This window comes from Puma concolor, chromosome B1, assembly GCF_028749965.1.
Source record: "Puma concolor isolate L17-30 chromosome B1, mPumCon1.1.hap2, whole genome shotgun sequence".
NCBI lineage: Eukaryota > Metazoa > Chordata > Mammalia > Carnivora > Felidae > Puma > Puma concolor.
The window spans coordinates 162,514,448-162,535,858 of record NC_141670.1 but is presented as its reverse complement, the minus strand read 5'-3'; the positions used below and the strand labels follow the sequence as shown (position 1 = coordinate 162,535,858).

Below are 21,411 nucleotides of genomic sequence, written 5' to 3'. Positions count from 1 at the left end.
TTATTTAAGGAGTAAAAAAAATTTTTTTTTCACTTTACCTCTCCTGACCTCAAGCTTTACATAAAATTCCATTAGCTGACTGTATTTTGTCAAAAAATTGAACTGGAACATTTATCCAGAAGACATCTCACATTTCATCTCTTGGTCTTTTGTTAAGACATGAAGACCATTTAAATTTTTGTAATTTCAAATAGCCATATTATTGTTGCTCTTGTTCCTACAGACTTGTTGAGAATGTTTTTATACCTGATCTTTAGAAATTTTATCAATGCATATGAAAATTTTTTAAACAAAGAAAAGGAAAATTCAGTTAATATTTTCAATACCCAAAATGTGAATGCATTTTTCATTTCAATTAAAATTTATTTGAAAAAAAAAAAAAACCATAATAAGGACAAAAAGAACAGAAGAAAAATGTTACCCAGGGGAAAAAAAGGAAAGGAAATTCTTTTTTATGTGTCCTTTATTCATAATCATTGTTTTATTAGTGAAACAACCACCTCACATAGGAAAAATAGATTGGGCACATGTTTTGTTTCTGGTTTTGTATTTATTTTTTTTAGTTTAATTATATTTGGGGAAATTGTACTAAAGCCTGTTCTAACACTTATAAGTGAGTGAATTAGACTGCATGCTTTGTATTTGTTATAATAATTGTTATAGTAAACATTATATTAACATATGCAGTCTTTCATAAAAATAAGAGGTTTTTTTTTAATATTCTAAATCATTTTTTCCTATTTTTCAGCCATTAAATGTGACCTGTGCTTATAACTGACTATAAGTACCATGTTACTGTCCTTCCTACTTTTTTACTACTTAATTTTTTATTTTTACCCTTTTAAAGAATCTGTTCCAAGTGGAGAAAATCAGAGTGTGACAGGAGGTGATGAAGAAGTAGTAGATGTTTACCAAGAGTTAAATGCAAGAGAAGAGCAGGATATTGAAATAATGATGGAAGGCTGTGAATGTGCAATCTCTAATGCTGAGGCCTTTGCAGAAAGGTTGTCCAGAGAGCTACAGGTGCTAGATGGGGTAAGACTTTTTTACAGTCTGTGAGTGAATGATGTGTAGTGGATTGAGAAGACTGGGGATCTTCAAATTTTACTGCCTTAGTACTTAAGCCTTTATAATGTGATTATTGCCATCTTTCTCTGTAAGCACATTACCAGATGCCATGTGTCTCACTGTTCTTGTTCAAAAGACAGAAGCATTCCTATTAGTCAGGCTAGTGAAGGCAGTTGGCTGAAGTTCAGGATTTGGGGGTGGCTCTTGACATGAAGTGATGGAAGTAAAAAGTAGCCAACCAGAAACAACTTGGGGGTTGCTTCCCCCCAGTCTCTGAAACACCACAGAACAGTCCAGTGCAAAAGAGTAGCATTTTTGTGGTTTGGAAAAAAAAAAAATAGGTACAAATTAGAAATAGAAAAATTAGGGGCACATGGGTGGCTCAGTCGGTTGAGCATCGGACTTCAGCTCAGGTCATGATCTCACAGTTCACGAGTTCAAGCCTCGCATCAGGCTCTGTGCTGACAGCTCAGAGCCTGGATGGAGCCTACTTCGGATTCTGTGTCTCTGCTGCCACTCATGTTCTCTCTCAAAAATAAATAAACATTAAAAAAAAAAAAAAGAAGAAATAGAAAAATTAGGTTAAGATAAATCATTTCATTTACCCAAAAGGAGCAGAATAAGTGTAGTGAAAACAAGAGAGCCAGGGAAAAAGGGGGTTTGGCTCCTCTGCTAAAATGTTTTAGGATAGCTCTTTTTATTTATTTATTTATTTTTTTTCAACGTTTATTTATTTTTGGGACAGAGAGAGACAGAGCATGAACGGGGGAGGGGCAGAGAGAGGGAGACACAGAATCGGAAACAGGCTCCAGGCTCTGAGCCATCAGCCCAGAGCCTGACGCGGGGCTCGAACTCACGGACCGCGAGATCATGACCTGGCTGAAGTCGGACGCTTAACCGACTGCGCCACCCAGGCGCCCCAGGATAGCTCTTTTTAATTTGCATGCATGGTTTCTGAGTCAATAAACTAAATGCGCATCTTTAGAAAGTAAGGAGCTAAAAGATATAGCTAAAAATAACACCACTAATGTGAGAAAAATCTAACAGAAGACCATGTGGTATTTTTTGTTTTGTGTACACAAAGTAAGCATTTAAGAAAAACCCTCAGAGAATGAGGAATATTTTAAAAGCTTAAAGAATTTGGGCATTTTATATATGAAAGGTACAAAATTTATGAGATTACATGAATAGTCCCAAGTTTACAAGTTTATAAAATTCACTCGAAGCAAAGCCTAGAAGAAACTTCAAGATGTTAAAGTGGAAATTGTCCTGGACAGGTTCAAGCCCCAGGTCTGCTACTTAAGAGATATATTCAATGGTTCTGTACTCTGCTGACTCTTACAGTTGGGCTGTACTTATAGTTGAATTATTATGAATAGCTTATAAAATAATATGTGTGAAATTACAACATATCAACTGTGGAATGAAATTCTTTTCATCCTTGTCCAAATTTTTTGCTCATACCATGTTACCTGCTTTCTTAATGTGGCTTGGTGGTTTATGTTTTTTCTTTTTTTTTCTTTTTGTAATGTTTGTTTATTTTTGAGAGACAGAACATGATGGGGAAGGGGCAGAGAGAGAGAGGCAGACACAGAATCTGAAGCAGGCTCCAGTCTCTGAGCTGTCAGCACAGAGCCCAACGCGGGGCTCAAACTCACAAGCCGTGAGATTATGACCTGAGCCGAAGTTGGACGCTTAAACTGACAGAGCCACCCAGGCGCCCCTGGGTTTTATTTTCTAATTAATATTGCATATATGTTCCAAGTTATCATATTGCTTTCCAATTTTATTTTGGATTTGACAGCTTCCATATTTCAAGAAATTTAGAATCAATTAGTCAGAATCACTTAGAAAACAATGATAAGGGGATGGTGGTTTGTTATTGTTTTGCCCAGGGAAAAAAATATACAGTAGTTGCAAATGAAAGAGAAAAGAGGGGCGCCTGGGTGGCTCAGTCAGTCAAGCAGCCCACTTCAGCTCAGGTCATGATCTCACAGCTCGAAGGCTCATGAGTTCAAGCCCCACGTTGGGCTCTGTGCTGATACCTCAGAGCCTGGAGCCTGCTTCCGATTCTGTGTCTCCCTCTCTCTCTCTGCCCCTCCCCTGCTTGCGCTCTGGCTCTCTGTCTCTCTCAAAAATAAATAAACATTTAAAAAAATTTAAAAAAAAAAAGAAAGAGAAAAGAAAGAAGACAATAGAAGGAGCTATCTTATGGCTATATAGTCTCTGGTCATGTGGTCTTATGGTTGTGGCTCTTCCACATTCTCTAAGTACTAATTGTACTATAGTTATAGATTAGTTCTGTGTATCCTCCAAAGTCTGGTATACCACTGCTACCCTCTTGACCAAGGTATTACACAGGTGATTATGCTTTTTTTTTTTTTTTAGCATTTTACAAAAATGTTAAGTATAGAAAATTTAGCTAGTGGAATTGGAAGAAGTGTCAGAACTGGAAATATATCAGCACTGATGATACATTGTGGGACAGAACCCTACTTGTGAAATCTGGGGAAATATAAAATACTGAGGCATGGTTCCTAACCTTGATAGAGAGGCAAGTGTATCTTCTTGAAATACTGTGTAAAACGTAGAACATAATCTTAAAGTGATAAACTAAAATAAATGCATAGATATATACCAATCTGTGTTACTCAGTTGTCAAAGGGATTTAGAAATATTTCATCTTAACGCTTCTTTTATACGTTCAAATAATAAGAGTTACTTTTGTTTTTCACTTTGTAGGCTAACATCCAATCAATCATGGCCTCTGAAAAGCAAGTGAACATCCTGATGAAGTTGCTGGATGAGGCTTTAAAGGAGGTAGATCAGATTGAATTGAAACTGAGCAGTTATGAGGAAATGCTCCAAAGCGTAAAAGAACAAATGGATCAGATCTCTGAAAGCAACCACCTAATTCATCTTAGTAACACTAATAATGTAAAACTCCTGTCTGAAATAGAGTTTCTTGTGGTAAGTATGTTTGTAGATTGCCACCACCAACAAAACAAAAAATCTAATGATAATATATAAAACCCATTTGTAAAAATTTTCTAATTTCCTTATGAAAATAGGATTTAAAATAATTCCAAAGACTTTATGATAGGATTGAATAGCATCTTACCTATAAATTTCCCAAAATTACATGTGCAGATGGTACATTTATATATATTCCAGAACCACATGGACTTGGCCAAAGGTCATATAAAGGCCCTTCAGGAAGGAGATCTTGCTTCCTCCAGAGGCATTGAGGCCTGCACCAATGCCGCAGATGCCCTTCTACAGTGCATGAATGTAGCTCTTCGACCAGGTAATGTTCATTAGAAATGACAAAATCTGACCAAGAATCTGAGACTAAGCCTGTAACTTGGTATAAAGTTTTGACAAGAAATACACGAGGCAAGTGGTTTAGGGTGACTTTAGTATTAGCTCCTCAAACAAGCTTCCCTTATTTCAAAATATGTTTCTGTTGGTACCAAAAACTTTTCATTTCAGTTCCTCTGACCATCAAGGACTCTAGTTAACACCATGATTTTTCTTTAGTACAGTCTGTAGAAGCTAGCACAAAGTAGATACTTTGATTAGACCAGAGAGCATGAGGTTTTGCTAAACCAGTGGCTCCAAAACTTCAGTTTGCCTCAGAATCCTGGAGAGGGCTTGTGAAAACACATATTACCAGGCCTCACCCCCAGATTCAGTAAGTCTCGGCGAAAGCCCTACATTCTACATTTCCAACAGTTCCCCGATGATGCTTGGAGAACCACGGTGTTATATTTTTTTCTCTTGCTTACTTTTCTTTATAAAGCATACAAATAAACCAATAAAACTTTGGGTTCTTCAAAACTGCAATTCAGATACTATTATAAATGTGTTCATTGATGGGGCACCTGGGGCTCAGTTGGTTGAGCGTCCCACTCTTTGGGCTCATGTCATGATTCCAGAGTCATGAGATCAGGCCCCACGTCGGGCTCTGCACCAAGCATGGAGCCTACCTAGGATTCACTCTCTTTCCCTCTGCCCCTCTCCCCAGCTCACACTTGAGCTGTCTCTCTTTCTCTCTCTCTAAAATAAAAAAAAATTTTTTAAGAAAATTTTTAAAAAATGTATTCATTGGAGATCCGAGAAATCTTTTTACGCATTAAATCAGTCAAGAAATATTCTGATTTCAGGCCATGACATGCTCCTGGCAGTCAAACAGCAACAGCAGCGTTTCAGTGATTTGCGAGAGCATTTTGCCCGGAGACTGGCCAGTCACCTCAACAATGTTTTTGTTCAACAGGTAATTTTATTTTATTATTAAAACTGGCATGTTTCTGTAGCTACTTAATATATTACCTTAAACTTAAATTTCCACAAAAATATAATGTGTTTAATTGGGATCACAGTATAATCCTTCACAGTTTTATTTGATTTAAGATTTTTAAATAAGACTTTTAAGTATTTGCTCATAGAAGTACATTGGGACTCAACTGCCTCCTTAGGTAGACAGTCTAGTTCCTTCAGCTAAAACTTTCTGATTCTAGAAATCAAATGACAATGCTTACTTGTTACATATACATTTAAATGTTCTTATTTATAAAAATAAGTCCAAACTTATATGTTTACTGCTTGGCCTATTTTATTTTTCAATATTTTGAGGTGAGAACCAGGACTTGATTTGGTAGTTTAAATGTTATTGGCTCTATGTATTTATATATATGAGGAAAATGACTATAGCTCAGTTGTAAATTCCATTTGATTTAATTTTTATATGAAAAAGGAGGTTATAATTAAGGTTGTGGCAATAATACTACTTTTAATAATATTAAGAATACCTTAAAGGGATTTGAACAGAGGGTATTTTAATCTGCCATAATAAAATAGGTTTCTTATGTTTTTCATCTCTTATTAGGGTTATTAGACAAAAAAAAAATTAGAGAAATTTTGTTTGTCAAGAAATGCTGTCTGAAACATTGTATTCTTACTTTGTTTTCACTTTGCAGTATTCTAAAACAATTGTATTTACTATATTTTATTTCCAATTAGTTTACTCAGGCCCTCCTTCAACTCTATAACAGGTCCTACTTTCTTTCGGTGCCTGTGAGTACATCAAATTTGGCTCAAGCTTCTCTGATTCTTTTTTTTTTTTTCCTCTAAAGTTTGCTAAACTTAACAGCAGCAGAATCTTTATAGATTATAACTTTACTGACTTAAGCTGCCTGTTAACCATATTTATAGCAGGTTTTTATGTCCCATAGTCAAAAGTTTATTTTGACCAAAAAGGCATTTAATCTCATTCTGCTTGTCTTTCTTCCTGTCATTCTTTCACTCATTCACTCCTTCATTTATTTAGAAATCATTTACCAGGTGATTGGGATGCATACCAGGCATCTACTTGGGATAGACGAGAGGCTAATCCTGTCCCAGAGTAGCTCACAGTCTAGGGAAGGGAGATACAGATATACTCAGGTAGGGTAAATGTCCTCATAGCAGTGACATATGCAAACATAAAGGAAGACCTCCTAGCTAAGCATGTGAGGGAAATATTGGGGAAAACTCTCTTAACGTTTCATTTGACCTGAAAAGTATCAAGAAAAAAGTAAATCCAGAAGTCACATAGTAAATACTAATCACATTTTTCTTACATTAGTATTTCAATAATACCTATTTCTGTACAATTCCATAGTTTTTAAAAATAACATTGTTGATAGTGATGTTATCCACATTTGTAGGTGGTATTGGAAATACCAGTAGGTAAACAGTAGTCCTTTCTACACCCTTAATTGTTGTAACATGCAGTTATTTATGATTTTGCCTCCTTGCCTTATAAACTAATGGCTTTGTTTAATATGAATGCTTCCAGTTCTGAAAATCTAATGTGTATTGTTATATGTGAGTGATGCATGTTGAAAAAAACAGAATGTTGCAACAACCTGGGATATGCTGAAGAAAGTGGAGGAGGAGGATGTCCCAAGTATAGAAAAGAGACTTTCTGTGTGTTGAATTCAGTGCATCAGGTCACCTAGCAAAAGAGTTGGGAAGTGGGTATCTCTATTCCTAGTTGTAGAACAAACTAACTGGGAAAATTTGATGACCATATTATAGTACGTTTCTTTGTCAATCACCAGGTTTTCACTATGTGCCTATTAAATACTTGCTGAAGTCCACATGTAAGAATAAGAAATGGCTCCTAAACTCGAGATGTTTATAAGGAGTCATTAAGACTAATGTACTTAAAGCTCTATAGCAATGCGTATATTAAATTGCTAATTGTATGACTACATATACATAGTTTGTGTATGTGTGTGTGTCTGTGTGTGTATATATATATGTATATATACATATGTATATATATGTATATATATGTGTGCATATATATATATATATACATATATATATATACGTGTGCTAAAGGTTTAATCAAAAGTAAGGTTACTGAGAATTTAGTCAGATATGACATCATGGATAAGACAACACTTGAACAGTCTGTGCAGTGAAGTTTTTGGCAAATGTGTATATATTCAACATGTGTAACTTCTGTACAGAAGAATACAATAATCTGTTGATCACATGACAGTAATATAAGATCATTGATTTCCAGTCTTTTTAAAATTCATGCATCAGTAAAATTAAAAAAAAATAAAATTTGGAGATTTATCAAGTCACCGATTTTTTATTTTACCAAGTAAATACTTTTAAAAAGAAATCCTGACACCCACTTTCACTATCTTTTTATCTTGGCACCAAAAAAAAGACTATGATTTCAGACTTCTAAAATGAATACATTTCCCTTTATGAGAAACTCTCTTCTATCCTTTTGTTTCTTAGTGTTGTAGGCCAGTGAAAAGCATCTGCGCATCTGGGAATCATTGATCCAGAGGATTCTATATGTGATGCAGCTTTCGTATTAGTACTATCCACATGGCTGTATTTTAATGAAACTTGAAATGTTATTCTCTTCTTACTATATATACATATATAGTCATATTTTTAACAACTAACTAGATTCTTTTGGCTCTTCTAGATCTTACACACTCAGCTTCCATTGAAATTATAGACTCTTACCCATAATTTTTACATTTACTAGGGATTTGTGTATTAAGATATTCAACTAGCGAATTAGGTGAGTTACACTAATTAGGATTCTGATATTGAAAAACATGCAATCAAATTAAGGCTAGTGAAATTGAGGAAATAGTTGCATCAAATGTATGTCCTTTAAAAAATTCTTTTGGTTGTTTTTTGAAATATTTGGCTTGAAAGGATAAGTGCTCTCTGCCCTTCTTTGTCCCCTTTGGGTCCACAGAGACCTCATAATTGTGTACATTGTCTTTTGCAATAGGGTGAGAAATGATTATGCACTGAACTAAAAGTACAATCAGGAAAGAGGCTCCTGGTGGCACAGTCGGTTAGGCTCAGATCTCTGCTCAGATCATGATCTCACGGTTCGTGAGTTTGAGCCCTGCATTGGGCTCTGCACTGATGGTGTGGAGCCTGCTTGGGGTTCTGTCTTTCTTTCTCTCTGCCCCTCTCCCGCTTGTGCTCTCTCTCCCTCTGTCTCTCTCTCTCTTTCTCACCTCTCTAAAAGTAAATAAATAAACTCAAAAAAATTTTTATAAGTACAACCAGAAAAACTGAAGTTGTGAGGGGTTTGCTATATGCTTAAGTTTGGGAATTTTTCTTCCAACATGTATTTCTAGAAACATCATAATGCTAAAATAAAGCCTGTAAAATATATCACCAATATTCAATTCATTTCACAAAAATTGTTCCCTTAAACATGTTTCTTCTCAATTTCCTAAACATGGGTTAATGATCTATAGTTAAAAGCTTAGAAAGAATTATGATTATTTAAGATCAGTTTTTGTGGTATTTGTTGGAACTTTGTTCAGATTTTTTTTTCGTTGAAAAAACAAAAATAAACATGCCATAACACAGAAAGAAAGAGTTCCCAAATCTTGAAAATTTATTCAACACTTAACTTGAGTGTATCATTTCTGTTTGAAAGTCAGTATAGTAAAGTGGTTAAGAGGAGGACGGTGGAGCCAAACTTTCTATATTCAAAACCCTGACTTTGCTACCTCCTAGCGGGCTGACCTTGGGAAAGTTAATTAACCTCTTTGTGCCACAAATTCCAGTAACATATACACTAATGAAAATTTATGATGCGCTAGGTTTTTAGAAAATGTTTGTCTTAGATTAATTTGGATAAAGCCTACCATATTATTTTAAAATTTTGTTTATAATAGAGTTTTGGTATTTTTAAATGAGGAGAAAAGTACTTTGCAAGGTTATTATGAACATCAGAATTTGTGTATATATATGTAGAGAGAGAGACAGGGAGAGAGAGAGAGATAGAAACTAGCGTGGTGACAGGCATTCAATAAATTGTTATTGTTACTAACTTATTATTACTTAAAATAAGCAATTTTTAACACTGTCTTCATTTTTTACTGTATAAAGAATATTTTTTGTTTGTTTGAAATTGTATTTTTATTTATATATTTTAAGAACTAAATCACTGGTTTATTTGTATGGGAATATCCAAAATGCTGCACCACTAAAAGCATAGGGCAAAGCAGAGCCTCTCTACCTCCCATTCTTTTTTTTTTTTTTTTTTTTTTAAGAATAAAGTGGTGCACACATGAGAGTTCTAGAAGTGACAGTTACCTGTATTACTGATTGAATTGAACAGTTTAAAATTTTAATTTACCTATTTTCTGTAGTTATTTTAGAACCATTTTCTCTAAAGTTAAATCTTCCATTAGCACTAATCACATTTAATCTATCTTAATAGTAATAGTTTGAAGGTAATGATGTTGTCTTCATAGTAGAAGGGAAATTTTCAGGTGATGGTGATCTTAAAATGCTGTTTGCAAAAGAAAGCTTTGAATAGTAATATGTGAAAGAGCTTTGTAAACTGTAAAATCCTCTACAAACATTAATAATTCTCCATTTTTAGGGGAGGGGAAGGTTTTTAAAAATATTTTTTAATGTTTAGTTTTGAGAGAGAGACTGAGGGTGAATGGGGATGGGCAGAGACAGAGGGAGACACAGAATCTGAAGCAGGCTCCAGGCTTTGAGCTGTCATCACTGAGCCTGACATGGGGCTCAAACCCATGAACCACAAGATCATGACCTGGGCCAAAGACGGATGCTTAACTGACTGAGCCACCCAGGCGCCCCAGGGAGGAGGAGGTTTTTAATTGAAGAACTTTTCCTGACTGTAGATTAGATAATATAATGTAACATGTAATAGCCTAAGTGAACAGTTTTAGGAGAACGTAAACAATGGTTTTGGGGCATCTTGGTGGCTCAGTCAGTTAAGTCTCTGACTCTTGGTTTCAGCTCAGGTCATGATCTTACGGTTTCGTGAATTCAAGCCCTATCTTGGGTGCTGCGCTGACAGCAGAGAGCCTGCTTGGGATGCTTGGGATTCTCTTTCTCTCCCTTTGTCTTTGTCCCTCCCAGACTCATACTGTCTCAAAATAAAATAAACTAAAAAAAAATTTTTTTAAACAAAAACAATAATTTTGAGTCTTGAATCACTGAGAAAAATTAATGAAAAAGATTGTTTTGGATGATAAGAGATGTCTAATATTGTTATTAATAAAGAATTTTAAAAATCTATGGCAACTGTGATGAGAGATGAAGTATAGTCCAGTGATAATAACTGTATATTTTATTTAATATTATTAATTTTGTTCATATTTATTGTTAAGTCTTTACTTCACAGAAAACATGTAGATGACCAGGCATTCCAAATATATAGAATAGTTCCATTTTTCAACACTGTAGCTCTTAGTCCACAATGATTCTTTTGGAAAATGTGATTGTTTTATATTCAGTCAGCCATTCAAAAAAGAATGTTCACACAGGTCCATGATCCCTTATCCAAAACTATTGGGGTCAGCTGTCTTTTTAGAATTTTTCAGATTTTAGGAAAGTAATATAGTATATATACTGTATATTACATAACCACTCCAGGAGGGTCTGGAGCTGGGCTCTGTGATTAGGGACACAATAGTCCAACACCAAAAAATATGAATAGTTATTCTAAACAGTATAAACAGCCTCATGTCAGTTCAGGTCAGCTTTTGCCATCAAAATAGATTTGACACCAAATTTACACTGAGTTTTCCAAGCTTTTTGTATTTTAGAATTACAGAAAGGGATCATGGACCTATATACACAGTATACCTTGTATATAATGTCTGTGATAGCTGTGAACTTGTATTGTCTCACCCTTTCTGGTTCTTATTTTGAATTGGTCATCTAGTTTTCTGATTAACTTTTCTGCTATCTCTGGTCCAATTTCCTAAGGTAGATATCAATAAGATTAATCTTAGAAATACATAGGGGCACCTGGGTGGCTCAGTTGGTTAAGCAGCCGACTTCCGCTCAGGTCATGATCTCACAGTTGGTGAGTTCCAGCCCCGCATCAGGCACTGTGCTCACAGCTCGGAGCCTGGAGCCTGCTTTGGATTCTGTGTCTCCCTCAGTCTCTGTCCTGCCCCCACTCACATTCTGCCTCTCTCTGTCTCAAAAATAAACATTAAAAAAATTTTTAAAGAAATATATTGATTGTTCTATATAGTTTTATATGTAATTTCTATATAATGGGTCCTTATATTTATTTCCATTTTAAGTTGGGGATATAATCTCACAAGAAGAAAATTCTCCAACAGACTGATTTGAAAGCTTTAATGAAGAAGGAACTCAGATAATGATATTTTATTGATGTGTCTTATACTCCTATCTTTCTTATTCTAAAGGTACTTCTCAATTACTAGAGAATTCTTTGTTTCCCTCATCCGGGAATTTTTTCTGGATACTGTGTATTTAAAAGAAGTTGTTTTAAAAAGTCCATAACCACTAAGTTCTTATTTTATGTATATAGTAAAGGAAATAAATTAGACAGAAGAAATCTCTTTTTTTTTTTTTTTTTAATTTTTTTTTTTTTTTCAACGTTTATTTATTTTTGGGACAGAGAGAGACAGAGCATGAACGGGGGAGGGGCAGAGAGAGAGGGAGACACAGAATCGGAAACAGGCTCCAGGCTCTGAGCCATCAGCCCAGAGCCCGACGCGGGGCTCGAACTCACGGAGCGCGAGATCGTGACCTGGCTGAAGTCGGACGCTTAACCGACTGCGCCACCCAGGCGCCCCAGAAGAAATCTCTTTTAAAAGAATTTAAATTCAGCCAGTTTATGTCAGCTAGTATAAAACACACATAATTGGGTTTAGGTAACTTTACTAGGAAATGAGTTAACCAATCCCAGAACTCAGTCACTGTGTCATTTTAACAGAATGATAACAAATAACTTCTGACAAGGCAAATTAGATCAAGTCAGAATGATGTCAAATAAATCTGTCTTTTTTTCCCCTTTCCTTATTCTTGGGAACTAATATTTTCAAGGGGAATCAACTCCTTTAATCTTTCAGCTTCCCATCTCTTAGACCCTGGCTTTGAATTCCATGACAAATATTGATCCAATAATAGAGAAAGAGAGCTAGATTGTTTCAAAGTAGGGCTGGAGAGATTTTTATTGTTTTGTTTTATATTTTAGATACCAGTAAATAATTGGCATTTGCAATTTTTGAGTCTGCTTAAAATGATTTTTTAGGTATGTTTTTAAAAGAAAATGGAAGTGAGACTCACATGACTAAGTTTCCAATTCTTGCTTTCCTTCCTTGCGACCTGAGCAAATCACGTAACTCTTTAAGTTTCAATTTCCTCTTCTAGAAAATAAGGCTGTTGGATCTGATGATCTTCCAGGTCTGTATTTTTCAAAACAAAGTCAGGATGCATCATCTAAGACTGTTTGATAGCTTACTAATTTATTTACATAAAAGGGTTGTCAAGGTCTTAAAATAAAATCATGGTGTATTTATTTAATTACTAGAAAGATTAAAATTATACTATTATTAAGGATTATCCAGGAAAGCCTAGGATATCATCATCTGTGGTGCTTCCTAGTTCTAAAATTCTGTATCCTCTATGTTTTAACTACTGTTTTTAATATTGTATATTTCTAATAGAAATACCATAGATACTGACAATTTGTTTTGAATGACTTCCCTATTTATTGTGTTTCTCAATACAGTTGTATTGTGAAGTTTATTTGCTTGGTAAATTGTAAAATGAGATGGTATGGGAGAGAAGAGCTTGATTAAAACATTTATTGTCAATTCTTTAGAAGATGACATGAGTAGTTTATCAGAGTGCCATTCTTGCATGTTTATGACTATTTATGGTGATAGTGTTCAGTAAGCTTACACAGGATGATAATAAAAGACAAGTAAGTACTTGGTTTTTATCTTGCTTTCTATCTTCCTTTGCTTTTCTTTGGCTACATTTGGTCATTTTTTAGAATTTTCAATTACAACATGTTTCTTTGTACTGCCAATATATTTATTTACTTATTTACTCACTCTAGGGTCACGATCAGAGTTCAACTCTTGCTCAGCACTCTGTTGAACTGGCTTTACCCAATCATCATCCATTTCATAGAGACTTGCTTCGATATGCCAAGTTGATGGAGTGGCTGAAGAGTACAGATTATGGAAAATATGAGGGACTAACAAAGGTATGAATTTGATAACAATTACTCACCGAGTATGGAGCATAATCTTCTAGAATCAAGAGGTCATGTATTCAGCTCCCCACATGACATTTGAAGTATTAGTCGTGAAACAGAAAGTAATTGAATTTCTGAGTGCTCATTTGACGAGGCAGAACATTTATTTCATTTCTTGGGTAAAGAAGAGCTAAATTTCTAACTCCAGTTTAATATAGTAGTATGTGGTACTGTGGCCTTAAATTTCAGTTTAGTTAAATACAGAAATTATTTCCTGAGTTTCTTTATATGCAATATAGAGAATATGAAGATGTCTAAGTGTGGCATTGCCCTCTAGGAGTTGATAATGTGTTTGATTAAGCAAGTGCAGGTTGCCTCTTTATGAAGCAAGCGTATCACTATTCCAGGCACACAGGGCCTAACAAGCAAGCCCTACTTCTGAAGAACCTTGTATCTGACTGGGGAGAGCAATTATACTTAAAACAATCAGCAAAAAATTAACTGCCAAACTGAAAATGAGTTTAGAGAAGAGAAATCCGTGTCCTAAAGCCATGGAGGAAAACTTCACGGCAGATATTGGATTTGAATTGAGTTTTTAAATAGTGAGTGGAATTAGATAAACCAAAAAAAAAGAGGAAAGGCATTCCAGGGATGAGGAGCATGCAGACAAAGGTGGGAAAATAGGACTTTTTTAGGGCAATGAGGATGCAAGCCCATCTGAAGTAGAATTTCATATTCTGGGGCAGAGAGAAATTATGTTGAAAAAGATAAGCCATGAGACATAAGACCTAACAGCATTCCTCATACATGGGGAGAGACTAGGTGAGGCAAATTAATTAAGAACCTAATGTAATAATTAGATGAAATCCAAATCAGGAAGATAGTGGTAGGAATAGAGAATATAAACCAAAAGAAAGACTCTAAGGTTGGAAGAAACAGGATGATGCCAAACTTTTCTAGGTTTGGAAACTAAAAGAACAATACTATTAACATCAGCAATTGGAGAAGATGAGTCACTTCATTCATATATGAATTGAGCACCTGCTTTTTTGTTAAGTAAGTGCTAGAGATACAGCACTGAAGGAACCAGGCAAATGTTTGCCTTCTCATAGCGCATGTTCTGGTGGAGAAAGACTGGCAAAAAAGCTAGTTGTATATTAGAAGGTACCGTTGAGTGTTCTGGAGAAAATAAAGCAGGGAATGCCGGGACTGGGGCAGGTGTAGTTTTAAATAAGGCATCGAGAAGGTGATATTTGAGCATAGATTTTAAAAATAAGCAAGGGTGAGTGGCACCTGGGTGGCTCAGTCAATTAGGCGTCTGACTCTTGATGTCAGCTCAGGTCTTGATGTCAGGTTCATGAGTTCAACCCCACATTGGGCTTGACGCTAGGCATGGAGCCTACTTAAAAAAAAAAAAATTGTTTTTTAATTAAAAAAAAAAAAAGCAAGGGTGAGGGGCGCCTGGCACCTGGCTGTCTCAGTCAGTACAGCATAAGACTATTGATCTCAGGGTTGTTCAAGCCCCATGTTGGGTGTAGAGATTATTTTAAAACTCTTAAAAAAAAAATAAGCAGGGGTGAACAGTGGGAGTTTCTTGAGGAAGGCTTTCCAGGCACAGTACAGGTATCCTATGGTAAGAGCATGCCTGATATACTGGAGGAGCAATGAGGAGACCAGTATAGTTGGAGTACAAAGGGCCAGAGACAGGACCTTAGAAGAAGAATGGAGAGAGGTAAAGCAGGGTGGGACAGACGGGACAGATCAGGAAGGGACTGTGTACATTGGTAAGGATTTGGCTTTTACCATGCAGGAGATGGGGGAGGGAGTTTGGGTGGGCTTTGAGCAGTAGAAATACATGATCTAATTTAACTTTAATAAATGGCCATTGTGGCAGGAAGCCATGGATACAGTACTTTTCTGGCATTTCTGCTGTGACCTTTAGTATTGAAATTAACCATGTGACTTAGGGAGCTAAAAAATTGCTACCTAATTCAAATATATAAATAGCCATATTTATATGTCAGATATAATAGCAGTTTACTTAAAATTCTAAAAATACCTTGAAAAACAAGTAAAATATTTTATCTGTATGTTTTTATGAATTTGGAGTTCAAAACAATAAATTTAAGTAAGGTAGAAGCTATTTTAATAGTTAGTAATAATTTAATTATGTGGACAACATGACCTTAAAAGATGTTCTTGAGTTGGAAAGAGTAATGTGTTGTTTCTTGAAGTAAAAACAAAAATACTGAGATTGTTCATATAAAGTCTCTTCCCCTCAACCCATGTGCTTACGACCAAACATTTCCTAACAGAAGTTAGCTAGCAAAATCATCTTATTTTTGCTAGTTTTGCTTGCAGAAATTTTTCCTAGTTTTATTCAAAAAGTGGTGCTCTCTTTTAGAGTGTTTTATAATGAAGATTATTCTTTCTTAGGAAATTAATATTTATACACGAACCCATTTTATCTTCCTACTGACTGAAATAATTATTACAACTTCCTCTAGTCTCAGGTTCATGCTTTGTGAGAAGGCAGTGGAGTAGGTAGAAATTTATGAGAACTATGATGATAAGAAAAAAGTAGTTGGTACAGTCCTACCAGTATATCAATATGAACACATTTGGCAATAGGACATTCTTGTAAATCAGTCTTTATGTATTTTCTCTTCAAAGTGCCTTTGCTCATTTAAAGTAAGATCTGACTCCCCTTCTAAACTGAGATCATAAGAAAGGGGACATAAACCTTGGAAAAAAAAATAATACTTTTAAACTATAGTTTTAAAAATGCTTTTCAAAGAGACTATGAATATTCTAAGGTATGTATGTACATCTTATCTGGCTAGCTATTTTAGGTAAGATTATTTTTGTTCCTCAGAATTAGTCTTTTAAGTGTTCTGCAACTCTACTGTTGTGTTATATTTTGTTTTGTTTTGTTTTCATTCAACAGAATTCTGATTTGGAGATATCTTAAAGAAAAGTATTTACAGTACTGGAATTCTTTGCCTTTTGAAGTTTTAGGAGGATTAATATTTTGAATAATTAAACATTATTATATCTCCTTAAGAGTTTTGTGCCAACAAGTGCTTTGTCCCCTAGTCAATATTCAAATAAGTAAAGTAATCAATAAGCTTTTTGCCTAATTGTGTTCTCAGTGAGTATTATTGCCCTATCTTTATATATAATGTAGTATTCATGAATGTAATTTAAATGAAGAAACAAGACAATAGCCAACCTGGCAATGATTTATGGAATCATTCTCTCCTCACAGTATATTTTTGATTGACAATATTAATGAGCTTTTTTGAATGAAATTGACTTATTTCCCGGGAATGTTATTTGATCCTGTGGTTTGAACTTTTGACAGACTGTATTTTACCTTATAATCTAATTTGGTTGCTGAAGGGTCATCACAACCAGTATTTTATTAAAAAGGAAGAAGGAAGAGAAGAATGAAAGAAGGAGGGAGAGAAAGAAGGAAACAGACAAACCAGTGCTTCTTTAATAAGAAATAGTAATTAAATCCAGATACTGTTTGCACTTGGTTGGGTGTCCGCAGCTCACACTTTTTGGCAGGAACAAAAAAAGCCTGTTTCACATTCTTTAAGGGATAAGAATCACAAGGCACTGCCCCAGCTCTACTTATGACTGAGTCTAAGGAAAGCCCTGATTTTTGGTATACATAATTAGAGCTTATGGAAACTATCTCAGCTGCTCGGATTCCTTCCTCCCCAGGACCCTGGCCCCTATCTGTGGCTCTGAGTTATTCATGTGGGGCGATTAATATTAGAGATGGTCTATCCATGCTTGGGTAGGAAATGAGCTCTGCTCTCCTAATAATCTCCTGAGGTTCACAGTCAGTCTTGAAGATTCTCAGACATCTTCTCTCAACCTCCGTTCTACATTTGTGGAATTTACCTTTTGGTGTAAAGAGAAGGTAAAATATAGAGACCTCTGTAAGACTACAGTCAGCACAACATAAAGTTGAAGAGACTGCCTGAGACAACAGTATTTAAACTCATGACAGTTAAATTTAAGGTGCTATATACAAGGTGCTAAGAGGCACCTCACGAGAGACTTCCTTCAGAATTTGGTAAATGAATGAACTGATGGTCACACTGTCTGTGGCCTTTCCCACCAATGAGTTCTGTTACATACTTGGAAAAAAGGTATCGAGTCATTAGAGTTGCATTGGGAAAGGGGATGATTTTCAATAGTCTGTTCTTGTCACTATTTTCTAGATACCAGAGGAGCTGTTTTGAAATTGTTTAAATTGCTTGGGTAGTAATGTGTACTTTAAGCAATTTGGATATTGGAATGCAGTCTGTTATGTTGAGTTATTTAAGTAGAAGCCACTGATGAAGATTTTACAAATTGTGTGAAGCTAATTTCCCATTTGTCAACTATTCACTGATTTGCAGTGATCAAGATTTTTATGAGAATTTTAAAATTGAAAAACTGAGACATTGAAAAAGTATGACAGCCTAATGAAATAGGAATTAATTTTAGGTATATTTTAATTTACATTTTTAATTTTTTTTTTATTTTTTAAAGCTTTATTTATTTATTTGAGAGAGAGAGCGAGCATGGGCAGAGGAGAGGGAGAGAGAGAATCTCAGGCAGGCTCCATGCTCAGCAACACAGAGCTGATGTGGGATCCTGTGATGCTGGGATCATGACCTGAAATCAAGAGTTGGACACTTAACCGACAGAGCCACCCTGGTGCCCCAGTTTACATTTGTTTTTAAATTTATGCAAAGATCATGGGAAAGACTTGCCCATTTGACTAAGTTTTAGTGCAGAGACTATGTGAGAAATATATATGGCCTACAAATTGAAAAAAGCAGGATCTATATACTATGTTTCATCCAAATACTATTTTATAAGGATAAGCTTATAATATTTTATAAGCAATGTAAACCTACTCTAAAACTGAATGTATTAATTTGAAACAATAAAGGAAGCTGAAGCTTAGATTCCCTGATAAATTTAAAAGAATAGCCAAGTATAGATTTTCTGCCATGGATTTATTTAAATTTAGTCCACTGTATATGCATTTAATTTAGGACTTGGAAAATATATGGTCTCCCACTGTTGAAGAACCCTTCCTGAAAGCCTAAAATATTCTTATATCCTAAAAAGCAGATATGATGAAGAAATGAGTTTGAATGCTAAATTATAGATGTTTCCATTTGAGCTAGAATAAATCAAATTTGTTTTTAAAAAATAAATTTTTTGTGAAAACTATAACGTGCTAATTAGAATTAAATTAGTTATATTTAATTTATACTTATAATTTTTATAATTTATAATTTATTATAATTATTATAATTAAAAATTATAAATATTTTAATTTATAATTAAATTAATTATGTATGTATATATACATATATATTTTTTAATAAGAAGTACCTGTTACTTTTATTTTAAGAATTACATGGATTATTTATCACGACTGTATGAGAGAGAAATTAAAGATTTCTTTGAAGTTGCAAAGATCAAGATGACTGGCACAACTAAAGAAAGCAAGAAGTTTGGTAAGCTAAAGTGTTTTATTTATGACAAATAATTATAAGACTTTTTGAGCATAGTGAAAGAAGATATAGTAGAATTGACGAAAAAGTAAGTCTAATGTGTTGGTTTGATTTATAGATATTTCACAGAACAAATATTTATATCTGTAAATATGATTTTTACTAAAATTCTGTAGTATATGACTCTGACAGCAATTGTGTATTCATGCCATAAATGAAAGCTTCTATTCATAGATAGCAGTTGACCAGAAAATGAAGTGTGATCTGGTAGGGAAAGTAGGAGGCTAAGAGACACACATTGAGAGTTCAGTTTCTTACTTCCTAAAAGACCTTTTGTAACAGTTGGGGCAAATCATTGATCTCTAAGTCATTGCTCTTTACAGGGAAATGAAAGTGATTCCTGGCTTCTTACTTCTCACTGGCTATTTTGAATCAAAAAGAAAGTTTGTTTTCTCCCCCATCAAGGGGCTATAAAACCACTCAAATTTCTCCTGTGGCTATACCTTATTTTCCCAAAGAGATATTTCTCAAGCATGTTGTTTTTTGTTGCTTCTAAATATGTTAAGTGGACAGAAACATGTTTGAAAGGATAACCAGTGAAAGTATCAAGTTGCGAGGAAGGTGATTTGCTGAGGCCACATTCTGCTCTTGCATGTACCCATCTCTGGAGTTCCTTTTGGATGGAGTTCTGTGCCTATTCAAGTCAAAACCTGGCCTTAAATGGCTACAATGTGTACTCAGTGTGTCTGCATAGTTCCCCTTTAGAATAATGAGTTTAGCATTTGCTTGTTGAAAGGAGCCTATGCCCTAAGCAACTTCTGGTAAACAGGAGACAGGATTGAAATTGATAGCACATCTTTCCATTCTTTTCTTTAGGACAGAGAAGACTGTCTTTAGTGGGTAATTATCTGGTAATTCATTGTTGTTGTTGTTTTTAACACTAATATATTGATTATACTAGTCCAGACTTTTGAAATGTTTTGAATCTGTGTACAAATATGTTATACTTAGGTAAAGATACTGATGAGAATCTTGGGACAATAGGCTTTTGGAAACAGAAATGCTAACTCATCCTAAAGGTTAATTGTTCTTAAACAGCAGTGTGTTTATATCCTTGTTAATGTTTCACTGTGGATATGTTATGCTTTTTTTTTTAGTAAGCAGCATATTAATTCAGTTACATGTTTAATGTTTTCATTTAGTATATTTGTCACCACTTGTTAGTGAACCATTTTATTTTGAGAGAATTCTTCTACAGTTATATGAAAACAGGAGGCAAAAGGGAAATCTTTCTAAAATTATCTCTTTAGGAGGTCATTAATCCCAGTATCATAATAGTTTATAAAGCCTAAGATTCACACTGAAATAAATGACATAATAAAAATATAATTTAAATCAAGTATAATAGTATCTTAATGGTTTCATTGCATTAACTTGAAAATTAATTTTTACTCCTAAGAAGTTCTTAAATTATCTTGTTTAAAATATTTTTAAATTAGAAGTTTGGAAGGCACTTTTATAATTTTAAAACATCATTACAATTATATCTCTTCTTATGTATCAAATTATAACAGGAGAGTAATTTGTGATGGTTGATGGTACCAGAAAATTAGTTTCAGTGATTTTGATATCATTAGCTACAAGAGAAAATAAACTAAATAATAAACAATTCAGAGGACAAGTTAAATACAGATGACTTAAGAAATTCTAAATAAGGTAGAATGAAATTTTTTAAAGTTCCTTTTCAATGATTCAAATTATGTTTAAATCAATTTTTTTTTTTTTTAACGTTTGTTTATTTTTGCGACAGCGAGAGACAGAGCATGAACAGGAGAGGGGCAGAGAGAGAGAGAGACACAGAATCTGAAACGGGCTCCAGGCTCTGAGCTGTCAGCACAGAGCCTGACGCAGGGCTCGAACTCACGGATCGTGAGACCGTGACCCGAGCCGAAGTTGGACACTTAACCGACTGAGCCACCCAGGCGCCCCAGTTTAAATCAATTTTTCATAGTAATTATAATTAAAATAGAAACCTGTAGTTTGGGAATGATAACTTTTACATGAATCAAAAGTAATTATGAATAAAATTTAAATATTTTTGTTTTTTACTTGTTCTGAAACTGCTGGGTCAGAATAGAAAGACTGAACGTACTTTACAAAAGGAAAGGTATAGTCAATATAGTCATAAAGATTCAGGGGAATACTCTTTGAACCACTCTTAACTTTAACATCACTTTAGTTCAAATAATTCAGAAT

General features: G+C 34.6%; 1 protein-coding gene across 9 annotated transcripts in view; it reads left to right on the top strand.

The window, feature by feature from the left end:
• EXOC1 (exocyst complex component 1) overlaps positions 1–21,411 on the top strand; it is a 62,590-nt gene that overhangs the window by 17,844 nt on the left and 23,335 nt on the right. For 4 of the 9 annotated variants that reach the window (XM_086705020.1, XM_086705022.1, XM_086705017.1 and 1 more), the window contains 7 exons: positions 848–1,035; positions 3,811–4,038; positions 4,243–4,375; positions 5,235–5,344; positions 6,091–6,144; positions 13,484–13,633; positions 19,053–19,158. In XM_086705020.1, the coding sequence (XP_086561146.1) occupies positions 848–1,035; positions 3,811–4,038; positions 4,243–4,375; positions 5,235–5,344; positions 6,091–6,144; positions 13,484–13,633; positions 19,053–19,158 (969 nt within the window). Of the gene's footprint in view, positions 1–847; positions 1,036–3,810; positions 4,039–4,242; positions 4,376–5,234; positions 5,345–6,090; positions 6,145–13,483; positions 13,634–19,052; positions 19,159–20,031; positions 20,056–21,411 lie in introns of all 9 variants that reach the window. The other 5 variants (XM_086705024.1, XM_086705023.1, XM_086705025.1 and 2 more) reach the window with 2 other exon arrangements.